Genomic DNA, 13,605 nt, shown 5'->3' with positions numbered 1-13,605 from the left:
AAAGTGAGATTTCCATGTCTTTTTTTTATTACAGGTATATAAGCACTCAGTCCACAGAGAAATGCACACAGCCACCAGAGACGGAACCTTCAGGACTTAACTTTGTGATGTCGCCGCCCTCAACAACGCCCCAAGCCCAACCCACCCGGACCCACCCACCAGCCTTGCAGGATTTAGTGTTTAGTGGGCAGTGTTTACCTCAAATCTGCTATAGTCTTGAGAGAGAGGAGATGTAAAAGTACATTAAGATGGTTTTTCTCAATGTAGGCTTACATCTCCTCTCTGGAGCTCTAGTAACAACAGTTTTGTGAGACTGACTGTTTTCTGAGTGATCAAATAAAAATATAGCAGATTTCTGGTGAACACTCAGAGAAACCAAATCCTGCAAGGTTGGATGGTTGGTCTGGGTAGGCCAGGCTTGGTGCATGGCTGAGAGCGGCGACTGCTTTGTTGTGACATCACAAAGTTACAAAAGTCCTGACGGCTCGTTTTAAGGCTCAGTTTCTGAATACACACTGTGTGCATTTCTCTGTGGACTGAGCACTTTGATACCTTGACAGTATTAATATAGAACCTAGACTTGCTTTATAATCAAAAAAGATGTGGAAATCTCACTTTATACAATATGGGACCTTTAAACCCAAATATAATAGATATGATAATATATTATCAATGCACAGTATTTTAATCCTCTGTCGTTATACAATTGTCTTGATGACACAGCATATGTCTGAATCACTCCCTGTCCATTATACAGGTATAGTGGACAAGATTTACCCTCTGCCAATTTACTTGAGTGTGAAATGTATTCTTTATATAGTGATGTCAGACATTCTCTGGAATGAAAAAAGTAGTGTTCACGATATAATCCCATGATGCAGTGCTCCATTTTTTTTATACATTTCAGTCCTTTAATAGCTCTATATTTAAGATTATTACGATAAATTAATTCCTTTTTGCACCATGGATGTAACCATTTAATAACTTTTCACATCAAATATACTCATATCCCCTGAACTTGTAGGTTGTGCTGCTTTTTGTGCATCATGTCTGTGCGCTCATATCTGAGAGGAGGGTGTGCCAGTTTTGACAGAATTATGTTCAAATGATTAATCAACATGTATGTCAAAGTAAAATCCCAAAGGTCAGACACAAGAGAAAATTAACAGCTGACAACTTACTCTACATTCTTGGCCCATTCTGGGGGATTACTGAGGGTCATGAAAGCACAGTTGGTCAGGATGGTGAACATGATCAACATGCTGAACAACGTAAAAACTAAGTTAAGGAACACAATTGAACATTTGTGTTTTTTTGAGCATAAATCACTGTATGCTATGGAACATTCAAACAAGACACACTTTAACCAAACCTGACAGAAAACTAGTCAAAAACCAACATTTTACTTGTCATTTCTTATCTAAAGTGTCTTCAGCTGCTCAGCTGCTGTAAAACCAGATGTATGCCTATGTAAAGTCTAAACCAATCATGACATTTAGTCTTCAGCATCAGCTCAATTAAATCCCTCTTTTGTCTGATAAACCCTTTAATCCAAATCAAGCTGTGACCGTGGCAAACTCTGAAAGGATATGAGTGTACTAAAATTCTAATAGCTATCCTCCTTAGAGGGTTGAAGGGGTTTAAGATGTACAAGGCAGGAGTGGCATTGAAACGGAAGATTGTCTTCCCACGGTTCAATACTATGAAGGTCTGAAAGAGAGAGAAAAGAAAAATGAATTAAAATATGAGTCATATACTGTATGTGTTCACCTTATTTGTTAGATGTGATATATTAAGCAGCACTAAAATTGCACTTCATATAAACCGCATATGTTTTTTTCTATTGTATTTCCATCATGCTGCTGCAGAGAAGCTGCATCTGTGTGCAGCCTCTGCACAGAGTCTGTGGTTGTTGTAATTATTATAATGTGGCTGGATGAGCACACCTCACCTGTTTGGCACTGTAGTTCAACTAGCACAACAGCTCAGATTAGCATTTAGCACTTCTGTTGGCCTAGGCTCTGACTTGGATGAGTACATTTATGTTGAAATGGGTTTTACATCTCACCTGTTGACAAACTAAATACCAACTTGTAGGTTTGTCTGAAATTAACGTCGTGAAGAATCAGCAAGTTGTTATACTTTTTGCTATTCTCATCTTGCTACATCTTAGTGATGCATTTCGATCACAAGATTTTATTACAGAGACTGGTACATATCACTGGGGGTTGGAAGTCATATTCATCAGGTATATTCCAGTTTGTTCTTGTCAACAATAAATCCATGCACACAAAAGCCAGTTCAGGAGTTCCTAAGAGTTGTGTGCTCAGACCCACCCAGCTGTATTTATCTATGAAGCCAGATTAAACTAATCAGGTCGTCAGGCTTCAGGAACTTCCTAAAAACAGAAAGACCTGGATGACCAGGACATGTCCAGGTCACATAAAACAAGTCACTAGGAGTACTATACTATACTACTATAAGTCTACTATTATTGCAAATATAATTCCTTATTATAAGGATGTGCCAGCTCTGTGAAAAGCCTCCAGTTGTCTCCAAACTGTTACCTTTGGACATAGCTGGACTTGCTGTTACTCTCTGCTTCCAGTCTTTATGCTAATTAAGCTCAGAGGCTACTACTGTAGATTCATATTTAACACGCATACATGAGTGGTATCAATCCAACTCTTGGCAAGAAAGTGAACAGGCATATTTCCATAAATGCTGAAGTATTCCAAGTACAGACGTCATGTCAGCAAAGTAGTATTTTAATGTTTGAAACCTTTTCAATTAAATCAAATTTTTAAATTCAAAACATGTTCTAGAAATGTCTTTATCTTTAACTGATACATTACGTTCCTACACTAAACTTGATTTAAAAAATACAGCACTTATTTTTTCAACTTTTTAAAGAAAATAAGGCCTCAAATATTGACCAAAATGACCAATAAGAGCGACATTTGTTCCATCTTATTTAAGATGCATTATATAGTTTGTATGCAAAATCTTAATGAAGCTGCGTAAGATATACAATATTTCCCTCTGAAATGAGGTGGAATGTAAATATGAAGTGGCATAAGCACAAATACTTAAGTAAAGTACAAGTACCTTAAACTTGCACTGATGCACAAAATATTCCACCACTGGTCATTTCTTTTAATTTAACAGATGTAAAGTAAATCAATTATACATTTTTTCAAGGGTGTAGATTGAATTCTTTTGTTCTCTGGCTTCTAATTTGCAAGAGTAAAAGACGTTAATAACAGAGTCGCAATATTCTGAAGAATTAAATCTATGCAACACATTACAAAACATTTTTTTTAAATGAGCCACAGCTTGCAGTGTCTCTAATAAAATCTGATCTGCCCTCACTAGAAAGACAGGAAGTGAATGTGTTCAGCTGTTATCTTTCTTAAGCAGAAGTTCGTCTTACGTGGGTGGAAATTGCTGCATCTGCCAATGTGCTTCCTTAAAATAGTTTATTGAGACCATTGGGCAATTAGCTTCAAGCCTTTAGGGGATAAAAAGCTTAGACTAGGTGTCACAATTCAGTGCTTGAGTCATACGCCATTGAAAGTTTAGTCAGTATACATAATAATGTTTTAAGGCCAGTAGGGTTAAGAATATGACTTAAAGGTGTCCATCCATATGAGTGTTAATATTTTACTTCCGCTTTAATAACTTTGAAACTAACCTTCTGATTGCTGTAGTAGGGGTCCATGTCCTCCAGAGGGGTGGACACCAGGTGAGAAGGGATGTCCCCATAGATGAAGGGGAGGGATTTCCCTGCCTCCAGGTCACTGTTGGGCTTTGGACCGTTTTCATCATCACTGTCACTGCGGCGCTCCGCCCGTGGTCTGCGGCTCTCCTCCTCGGCGATGCGCCTCTCGATGGCGGCCAGCGACTCGGGGACGAAGGGGCAGAAGCTGTCAGGTCCGGGCGGTACAAGCAGTTGTGCCATCTTGTCATCCTGCTTCTTCAGAGGGCAGCGAGGGGCTCAGCTGGGGCAGGGAGCTGCAGCAAGAAGGGAATGGGTCAGGAGTCAGGGTCAGGCTTCTGAAAATAGTAGGTTCGTTCACCTTTGGAGGTCAACTTATCTTCATGAATCATGCTGTACGCACGAGATGTTGGAAACCCTGCCTGGATAAATTAAGGAGGGTGTCTCCCCACTCTAAAGCTTTCAGACATGAATTGCATTACATTATGTTTGTGCCTCTAATGAATTGTATTACATTTAAGTGTTGTTTAACAACAGTCTGGGTTTTTGAACATCTCCTGGTGCTTGTTTTATAGAAAGTCAGTCTGAAAGTGGATTTAGAGTGGGGAGACGAAAACACCCACATTATTCATATGTATTTTACATCTCAGTTATTTCATCAAGCTGGTAAAGTGATGGCTTTTTAGTGGTGTCTTTCACGTTAATGAACTGAATTTGGAAAGAGCCACAGTGCTTGTGCGATATTTGAAAATGAAAGGAAGTAGTATCAGAATAAGGAAAGGAAAGAAGATCAATGTAACTGTTTTCAAAACTTATTTTATCATCGAAGCCATAATGAATGACTATCACGAGTACAAGGGACACTTACCACATTTCCCATATTTTACACTTTCCACTTTAATAAGATATATTTTGGAAGAACCAAAAACCATCTCAGTGTAGTTTTACATCTCCTCTCTCAGGCTTCTCTCTGGGGCTCTAGTAACAACAGGTCAGTGAGCCAATCAGAAGAGAGGCTTTGAGGCTTTCTTCTGATTGGCTGACTGTTTTCTGAGTGATTGAATAAAAATATAGCAGAGAAACCAAATCCTGCAGGGTTGGATGGTGGGTCCAGGTGGGCAGGGCTTGGGGTGTGGCTGAGGGCGGTGACTGCTTTGTTGTGACATCGCAAAGTTACAGAAGTCCTGACGGCTCATTTCAAGGCCCAGTTTCTGAATACAGGCTGTGTGCATTTCTCTGTGGACTGAGTGTTTTGATGCTTTCACAGTATCAATATAGAACCTTGACCTGCTTTATAATTAAAAAGACATGGACATCTCACTTTAGTCAATATGGGACCTTTAACTGTCTAAACAATGTCAAGTCAGTTAATTCAAAATTAATTAAAAATATTTTTTCTTCGATTTTTTTTTTATACTATACTACTGAGAAATTCATTGCAATGATCAGACACTGAGACTGACCTACATTTAATTTCTCTATGCTTAAACTTGTGCTGCGGCAGCTTTTACATTAATCTAACAGCATTCAGTCGAGAAATGTTGCTGTGCTGAAATGTTACTCAGTCTGGCCTTGTCAGTTTACGTAAAAGTGACTCAGGCACTTAATCAGACATGAGACCGACATGTTAAACTGCCATCACAGTTACACAAAGAGATTCATGACTAAAAGGAGCTAAAAGGAAATATGACCTGAGCATTTATGTTTTGACCATACCTATCAACTTATTTGTATGTGAAAGGAATCTCTTCCTATAGGTGGCTTATCACACACATGTACAGACATTAAGGAGGTCATACAGAGCTGCATTTGAAAGGCTGGAGAGGAAAAACATTAAAGACAGCATGTTTCACATGCAAATGGCTGATGGAGTGACTAATACCACTTTGAGAGCCTTACTGTATAACACAATAGTCTGTCGTTTCTCTCTGATGCCTGTTTTATAACCGATGACTAATGACTAAAATTCATATCAGAATCATCATGTGGACAAATCACAAACCTAACGTATGCCTTCATTTTGCTTTGGGAACAAACCAACCATGTGCTAAAAGGCATATTCATGTTTCTGTTCTTTGAGATTAAAAAACGCACTGCACTCTGTGCTGACCTCTGGGCTCAATGAGAGGTCACAGGTAGGGCGGAGGCTTTGGAGAGGCAGTAAATATGGGGTCTGACGTTGGTGACACGCCTTCAGCTGATTCACAGGGGGACACAGAAATAGCTAGCAACAGCTGAGGTGGACGGCATGAGAAAAAGACAAACAAAAGTCTCTGATGAGAACATGAGCTTGCCACTTTCACCCATTTACTACTCTCTCTCAATCTATTTATTGCTGCATTTTTTCACCATGGAGAAAATGGTTTTTAGAGAGTTAGAGGCAGCACTTTCCTTTTATTGCATAATTAATTGGTGGATGGCCTCAAGTTATTAATTTGACTGAATGAACTATTTTCCCAGTAGCTTTCAGGAGAAGCAAATGTAGTTGACAGTGATTATAGATTTTTTTTGTCTTCTACCAATCAGCAGCAATACCGGCCCCCTCTGAGAACTACTACTACTGTACCACCCTTCACACCCAGAAGCCCATCCTGTTCTCCCAGGAAATAGAGGGAAGGCACACAAACAAGATTGTCTCAAAAAACCCTGGTGAGCCATTATCAGTGCAACCTTGGTGCCTCCCAGTCTCTGCAGTCTCACAGGTGGGCCTAGCTCCTCCTGGGATGCTGTACTTGGCTAAGAAAACAGGATCCTCCCCGCTGGCAGAATCTCAAAAGTGATGTCTTCTTGAATCATGAGTTTTTCTTACTTTTTCCAAATGGAAATGGAGCAACAGACCTCAATCTAATTTTCTTTCCATTTGCAAGAGGAAATTTTAAGCTATGTTGATGTTCAACCTGTGCCCGAATAGCAGGCAACTCAGGGGAAGGTCTGGAACACTGTGTAATCCACCAAGCATAGTATTGCTCAGGTATGATAAAAATATGAGTTTGAGTTTTATGAGTCAGGTTTAACAGAACCAGCTACTACTTAATGTATTTCAAAACCTCTTATTTTATGCAGACATTCTTAATTTCAACAAAACATGAATGAAAATATTAAAAACACAGTGATATAAAGCAGGTTCTCTTGTGTCTACACATACACAGCAGAAACAGTGCTGAAACAGTTTGACATTTGCTTTCTTGTCAAGAGGTCAATGATAATATTGATGCCAAATTCATGTTTGTATGGTATATGTGAAGCCTTTGCTAACAGTCTTTGCTTAAAATATGCCTACCAGCAGCTCTAAATTTCATAGCTCAATAACAATATGTTATATCTGGTTTGTTAGGACTAGCGGTTTCTTCGTGTTTACAGCCTTTATGCTAAGCTATGCTAACTGTCTACTGGCTGTAGCCTCATATTGCACAGAAAGATATGAGTGATATCAGTCTTCTCATCCAACTCTAATTAAGAAAACAACTACACACATTTCTCAAAATGTCAATCCAGTACTTTAAATTCGCTGTAACCAGGGTTAAACTGAAATGTTAGAATTCAATTGTGTTGCTGTTTTTAAGCTAGCATGGGCTAAACGTCCTGGAAGTGCACAGAATAAAGGGATGTTTGAATATGTATGGTTCCCTAACGGCTGAGTAAACACCATATGCTGCTTCAGACCATGTGATAGGGTCAAAAGCTCAGGGTAGAGCGAGTAACTATACCTGAGATTGTTGTCAAAATTTGTCTCAAAGTCTTAAAAAGAAGCCTCTTAACTGAGTCTGGCCTAGCCAATTGTTTGTAACTAAAATTCAACTTTGATTACCACTGGGAAATTTGAACATTTAAACACAATCGCAAACCTTTTGTCCTTAAAACAGCCCTGTCAAGCAACACATGATCAAATATTTAATTATAACCATTTCTTGATGAGAGCAGGATTGGGATTTAAAAAAAAAAGAAAAAAAAAACAGAAAAGAGAATGTATCATAACCTCTTTTTGGCCACATGCAGCATACATTATTACTGCGGCGGAGACCTGCTAGAAAGCCACAACAGCCAGCAAATGTTGTGTTTCACAGAATTCATCAGCCATAAACTGTGAATTAATTGTAGCTTCTCCCATCGGGGCCTCTCATAAAACACATCTGCTTGTGTCCCGAAGACTGCCCCGGGACCCGTGTTGTGATGTGAGGCCTGACAGCTTGTCTAGCATGAGCCGGTGGGTGGTGGGGGAAGGGGGTTGTGAAGCCTGATCAACCCTGTAGGTCTAACATCCACACCCATCTCTGAGCTCCAGCCCTGGTCAACCCTGGAGTCAAATATAATATGGCAGACCAGAAACGTGTAGGGACAGCCGACATTTCCGCGCTTACGCATCCTGGCACCGAGAGGGATCATGGCATCTATGATATTAGAAGCAATCTGGCTCACGTGACACAGCCCTGCGCTATTTTCTAGTATACATCAGATCTTACTGTGATATTTCAAGTATTTTCACACAGTGACCCAAAACTGTTGCTAAGTAAATGATGACATGAAATCTTGACGCAAGGCCTATGTCATGCTCTAAATCTTGTTAACAGTTTCAGCGGGGCAGTGTAAGGTGGTCCAGCAGTTAAATGATCACTGCTAATTTCCTAAAATAACACTCATATGTCCACATGAATTCTTGTACAGTTTTTCAAAAAAAATACTCTAACTTTATCCACTACACCCAGTTTGTGTGGTTCAGACTGGTGAAGCCTCATTTCAGCTTCAAATGAACAGTGGAATCCATTTTTTGCATGGCCAGCATGGAGAGGGGGAACAATTACAGCGACCAATATTGTTTTAAGACAGACTTTAAAAAATGTGAACTTGTCCTTTACACAATATGTCCTCCTCTAAGTGCCCTCAAGCCAAAACACTAGCTCTCTTTTTCCACGGACAGATGTTTCACTGTCCAGGATGCTCAGGAAAGAGGGCAGCTGCTTCGGAAAACAAACAAACGGAAACCTAACCTCTGTATCAGACATTTTGAAAAGACCTAACATCAACACAACAACTCTCTAGAGTGCCCTTCCAGACAGACATTTGCTCTCTGCCGATGTTGCTGAATCCACCTCAGTTGTTCAGATTTCATGGGAATGACTAAAACTGCAGCTGGCGTGGTGTCAAAGGGGCGCTGCTGTCCATGGTGCTTAAAGAACAGAGACCTGAGACATCAAATAGAAACCTACCTGACAACTACAAGATATTTTATATGTGTTCAAGTACAACCACAACAGTATATCTGTAATATTCATAGACGCTTGTGTCTCTATAGCGACTTCATGGTGACCTGAGAGCACTTTTCTCCTCCCCTACCTGTGAAGGCAAAAGGTGGCAGACATTCGTATGTCACTCTCTTTCATTCTAGGACTGCCATATTGATTTCCTTAACTAAAAAGGGCCGATGAGAAATCCGAAACGAAGCGTCAGACAACAGGCTACCTTAATTGTCGAGGGGGCCGCGGCAGCTGTCGCCATGTTGACGATGTGTCTCCGCTCTATCTCCAGGACTCCGACAAATCCACACCTTTCCCATTATATTGACCTCTCTAATCAGCCGTCATGTGCCCCCCCCCCAGCAGCACGACGACACACACACACACACACACACACAGGCACACACACACGCCGGTGAGCGACCGACCGAGGTTGAGGCTTTTAATCGCTTCAGCGGCAGCGGCAGCGGCAGCGGCAGGCACCCGTTTACATCCCCTGGAAAGCAGCGATGCTCAACCTGGGGTCCGGGAGCCAACCTGGGGTCCTTGAACTGCGGTTGAAATGGCCCTTCCGTTTTCGCTCATACACTCAAATACTCATGCAACATGAATGAAGGTCAAGCTCTAATCACAAACTAGGAGCGTATTTGAGCCTCAGCGGTGTAACGGGTTCACAGCAAGTCCTCTCACAAACCCCTGAATGGGTCTCAATGAGTCTGGGCGTGTCCTTCCCAGATGTGTGCCCCCCCCACCCCCCACCCCCCCCACATAGGCAGCAACTGGTTCACCAAAAACACAAAATAGGCCTTTCGTTTTTGCTGTCTTGTTCCTGACACCTGGCTCGTTTATGAAACCTCTTTACGGTTGATATTTCACACCAAAAGGGCCCCGTAGTTATGAGGGCCAAGGTTGTCACGACGTGGAGGTTATTTTCGTCCGTTTCATTTGTTTGGAAATGAAGGAAAAACGTCCTCAGACAGTCCACAGCCGGGTTATAACATGTCAGTTTGAAAGCACCGTCAGTGAATTAGCTTTTGTGAAGGGAAAACTACATTTCTGCGTAATTACCGCGAAAATGTAAAAAAAAAAAAAAAACGTATGTTACACTGCGGTTGTATGTATCATGCGCGCAATTAGCGGAGCTATCAAAGATAACATAACATATATATATTTATATATAGGAAAAACCCAGTACGTTGTTCTTTCATTGCCTACATTTTCAACAAAAGACTTCAGAATGATTGTGTTGTATCGTCTCGGCAGCTCCGAAAATCTTACAGTGAAAGAAAAAAGACATGTTAATAAAACTGAGAAAAAAAACTGGATACTCACCACCATTACGGTGCCCAGCAGGTGGGGACCTTGAAGGTAGATCCCATCTCCGAAAGAATAATCCTTTATTTCGGCAGATACCCCTGTCACTTCGAGATGTAAAACCTTTGTCTCTGTCTGAGAAATCCCGTCTGAGGGTTGGTGGATTATCATTTAATAAGCGCTCCTTTGATTTTTCCCTTCTTTTTTTTTTTTTTTTTTTTTTTTTTTTTAGCCGCCTGTGCTTGCCGTGGAGAAATCAATCCGCGCTTCCGGTTGGTTAGGCATCGCAGGCTGGGAGTGAATGTCCTTAAAGCTGTGACTGTCGCAAGATGGCCTGGATGTACACTGCTAGAGAATATCAAACTCAGGGGGGGAAGCGCAGCAACAGCGACCTGTTGTCACTAAGATGACATGACAATATCAAATAGTCCTATTGTTCTTCTAATAGCCCATAAGGCAGAGTGGATCAATCATTTAATTTAATTGATAGCCCATATTTGTCTTGTTTTGGTAGCTGCTTGCCTTATGACAATCAGTACCTTATGGTTATTATCCAGCATCTTCACCATAAAATCACTCTCCTTTAATATGCAAATGACTTTCTAATAGACCCATGTACCTTTATTATAGGTGTTTAGTAATGCAGAATGAATGACTTTGCTCTGGCAACACAAACCCCCCCCCCCCCCCCCCCCCCCCCAGTCAGAGACTATTTCAGAAGTTAAACTTCTGAAGTTGCAGTTAAGATCATAATATAGGTTATTTGTATGTTGAATTCATGTTTCTGCAAATAAAAAGGGTATATTGATTGGTTGGAGGCTGGATTTTATTTTATATAATAGATAAAAAAAAAAAAATGAATATAACAATTAGGATTTTGCTGAAATGGAGGTGGAGATTGAGGTGTCAGGATGCTGGCATGCAGACCACATTTGGGGTACAGACCTCAGCACACGGAAACTGCCTCTGCATTTTCCTTGTGAATTCATGCCACCTGCTGGACAGTGGGCTGAATTACAACCAAACACGGTTACCTCGTGCCTTGCATTGTTGATCACGTTTGTTTTCTTGTTTGGCTGGGAGTGAAAGGAGCTCTTGTGAAACTGTTGCATGCACAGCAGCATATAGGGAAAACACACAAAAAGGTGGTGACCACAACAGCTGCAACTTGGATGCCGAAGTTTACATTTCATGAAGGGTTGGGCGATGTGAATTAATTGCAGATGAGTGTGATTTGAAGTTAAACTCCAATTTGGGAAATGAAAATAAACTCTATCCCTCGAGCACTCACTGTCAGCAGAGGTAGACACACCCTTGAGCTCAGTGTAGCATGTCACACCCACATGGGCGCAGGCAGTTTCACTTCAATATGTGAACATAACCGACAACTCCCAGGACTTACTCGCATATGTTTGATCTCATTATATCAGCGCTGCAGCATTTAGCTCATCATTTCCTGTTCCTCATGCATTGTAAAGTGTGGTTGTTTATCTTTTTGTTCACCCACTTCTGTTGATTTACTGAACGAAACCTCCTTATAGAGTGTCCCTTAACTGTTACGCTGCCAAAACCCAGACAAGAGACAGTAGCTGCACAAAACATGCATTTTTGGAGAAAAAAAAAATTACATTTAGATTTTGCTTCACTGATAATGTGATAATGTGTAATTTTAAGACAGCAAAACATAGTTTTCCTATAACAAGGATAGATCTTTGGTGACTTAAACTGCATTTATTCAATAGACACTATTAATTTCATTTTATTATGATATTATGCTCTCGCAGTCTCACTTCTCTATTTACTGGAACAAAACACACAGAAATTTCGGCCACATTTCTGATTCTTTTGTTAGACATATCATAGACCATCATCATGTGTTATTTGGCAGGTAAATAGGGTGTATAGAATTAATAATAAACACATTAGAAAGAATCAAATACAGAGGTCTATAAGGACTTTAGCTTTACATAACACTACAAAATTGGTCCTTACATTGCACACTGTGGCAGATGAAGCGTCAAAACACTCATCATACAAATTTGACTGTGTGTCGACAATGAGATAATGACACTGTTTGAAAACGTTTACCAGATATTCATGGTTTAGTGTGGGGAAGAATTCAGACATAAAATGCTGTAAACGGTGCGCAGAGGGCTCCCGTACATGCAGAGTGTCCACGAGTTCACCGCCGTCCTCCTTGGCAGCTGTGTGTGACTTTGCTGCGTGTTTCATTAGAAGCAGGGTGATGAATTTAGGAGCCCTGTTCAGCCTGTGGGGTGTCAGAATTAGGTTGTAGCATGTTGCCTTGCTCAGAGGACAGCTTTCATTGTGTAACACTCCAAATTAAGCCTCCGTGTCTGGTTGTGGCCTCGTTAGATCCCCGTGTTACATTAAATCTGGAAAAACACATAGTTTGCATACATGCACTGTACATGCATTTAGATCATTTCTATAAGTGTGAAGCTCGAAAAACAGAACATAGATCGAGCAGTACGCATTCAGCACACGGCTGGGGGAAAACTTCCTGAGTTTACATGAGCCTACACATGAATGTTAACACTGTCGGGCAGAGGATAACACTGGGAAATGAAATCATATTGTTGCCATTTTAATTTCCTTTGACAGGAAACATAAAGCTTGTCAGTATCACGCCACTTGTTTCGTCACATGTGGCTGGTCCAGAGTGGATGTGTAGGCTATAGGCCTGAGGTAAATGTGAGATAGGGACATCCAAAAGACAGTTTAACACCTTCTACCTATTTATCCGGGTGTTAGATAGGCTAATGCATGTGTGTGTCCTGGCCCTCTTCCATTTCACAACATGATAAGTGATGATGCAGAGCGACGGGCCGGGTGGTGTGACTAACAGGCTTTCTGTTCATCTGTTAGTCATCAAAAGAAGTTCATTAACCTAGACAGTCACACAGTGATCTGTTTACCGCAGCCAGCCACTGTAGAAGCTCATTGAGTCTCCACTGGCAGACTTCACAATGAGATTACAAGATTACAGTCAGCGTGGACATGTGTTCCTTGTGCTTAATTTGATTAAAACTCCCACTTAACTGCCTGTTACTGCTCACCTACCGCATGCAGATGAATCAAGAGCTGTGTGTGTGATACTACAGCAGCCTGCTCCATCGATAACATTCATTTGTAGTACCAAACATTATCCCTATGAGGGAGTTTCGACTAACTACACATCATCCTGAGATGTTAAAACCAGGACATCCTCCTCTGAATCAAAGCCGTAGGTAAATAACTGCGCAGTACAAGTAAGTGCTGTAAAAATAAAAGTGACACTCCATGTGTCAATAATGGGAGACTTGTAATAATATTTCTTCC

The 13,605-nt window shown here is 40.9% G+C and overlaps 1 protein-coding gene across 4 annotated transcripts in view; it reads right to left on the bottom strand.

The window, feature by feature from the left end:
• scn1lab (sodium channel, voltage-gated, type I like, alpha b) overlaps nucleotides 1-10,857 on the bottom strand; it is a 42,594-nt gene extending 31,737 nt beyond the window's left edge. For 3 of the 4 annotated variants that reach the window (XM_071464242.1, XM_071464241.1, XM_071464244.1), the window contains exons 1-4: nucleotides 10,282-10,857; nucleotides 3,695-4,014; nucleotides 1,593-1,710; nucleotides 1,182-1,272 (exon numbers count right to left, since the gene is read on the bottom strand). In XM_071464242.1, coding sequence (XP_071320343.1) covers nucleotides 1,182-1,272; nucleotides 1,593-1,710; nucleotides 3,695-3,961 — 476 coding nt within the window. In that variant the 5' untranslated portion in view covers nucleotides 3,962-4,014; nucleotides 10,282-10,857. Of the gene's footprint in view, nucleotides 1-1,181; nucleotides 1,273-1,592; nucleotides 1,711-3,694; nucleotides 4,015-9,175; nucleotides 9,797-10,281 lie in introns of those variants that run through there. The other variant, XM_071464243.1, reaches the window with a different exon arrangement.
• Nucleotides 10,858-13,605: the final 2,748 nt, after the last annotated feature.

This window comes from Trachinotus anak, unplaced genomic scaffold (genome assembly GCF_046630095.1).
Source record: "Trachinotus anak isolate AG129_WGS33_773 ecotype Australia unplaced genomic scaffold, CSIRO_AGI_Tana_v1 ptg000026l, whole genome shotgun sequence".
NCBI classification, from domain to species: domain Eukaryota; kingdom Metazoa; phylum Chordata; class Actinopteri; order Carangiformes; family Carangidae; genus Trachinotus; species Trachinotus anak.
This window is presented reverse-complemented; position numbering and strand designations above follow the sequence as displayed.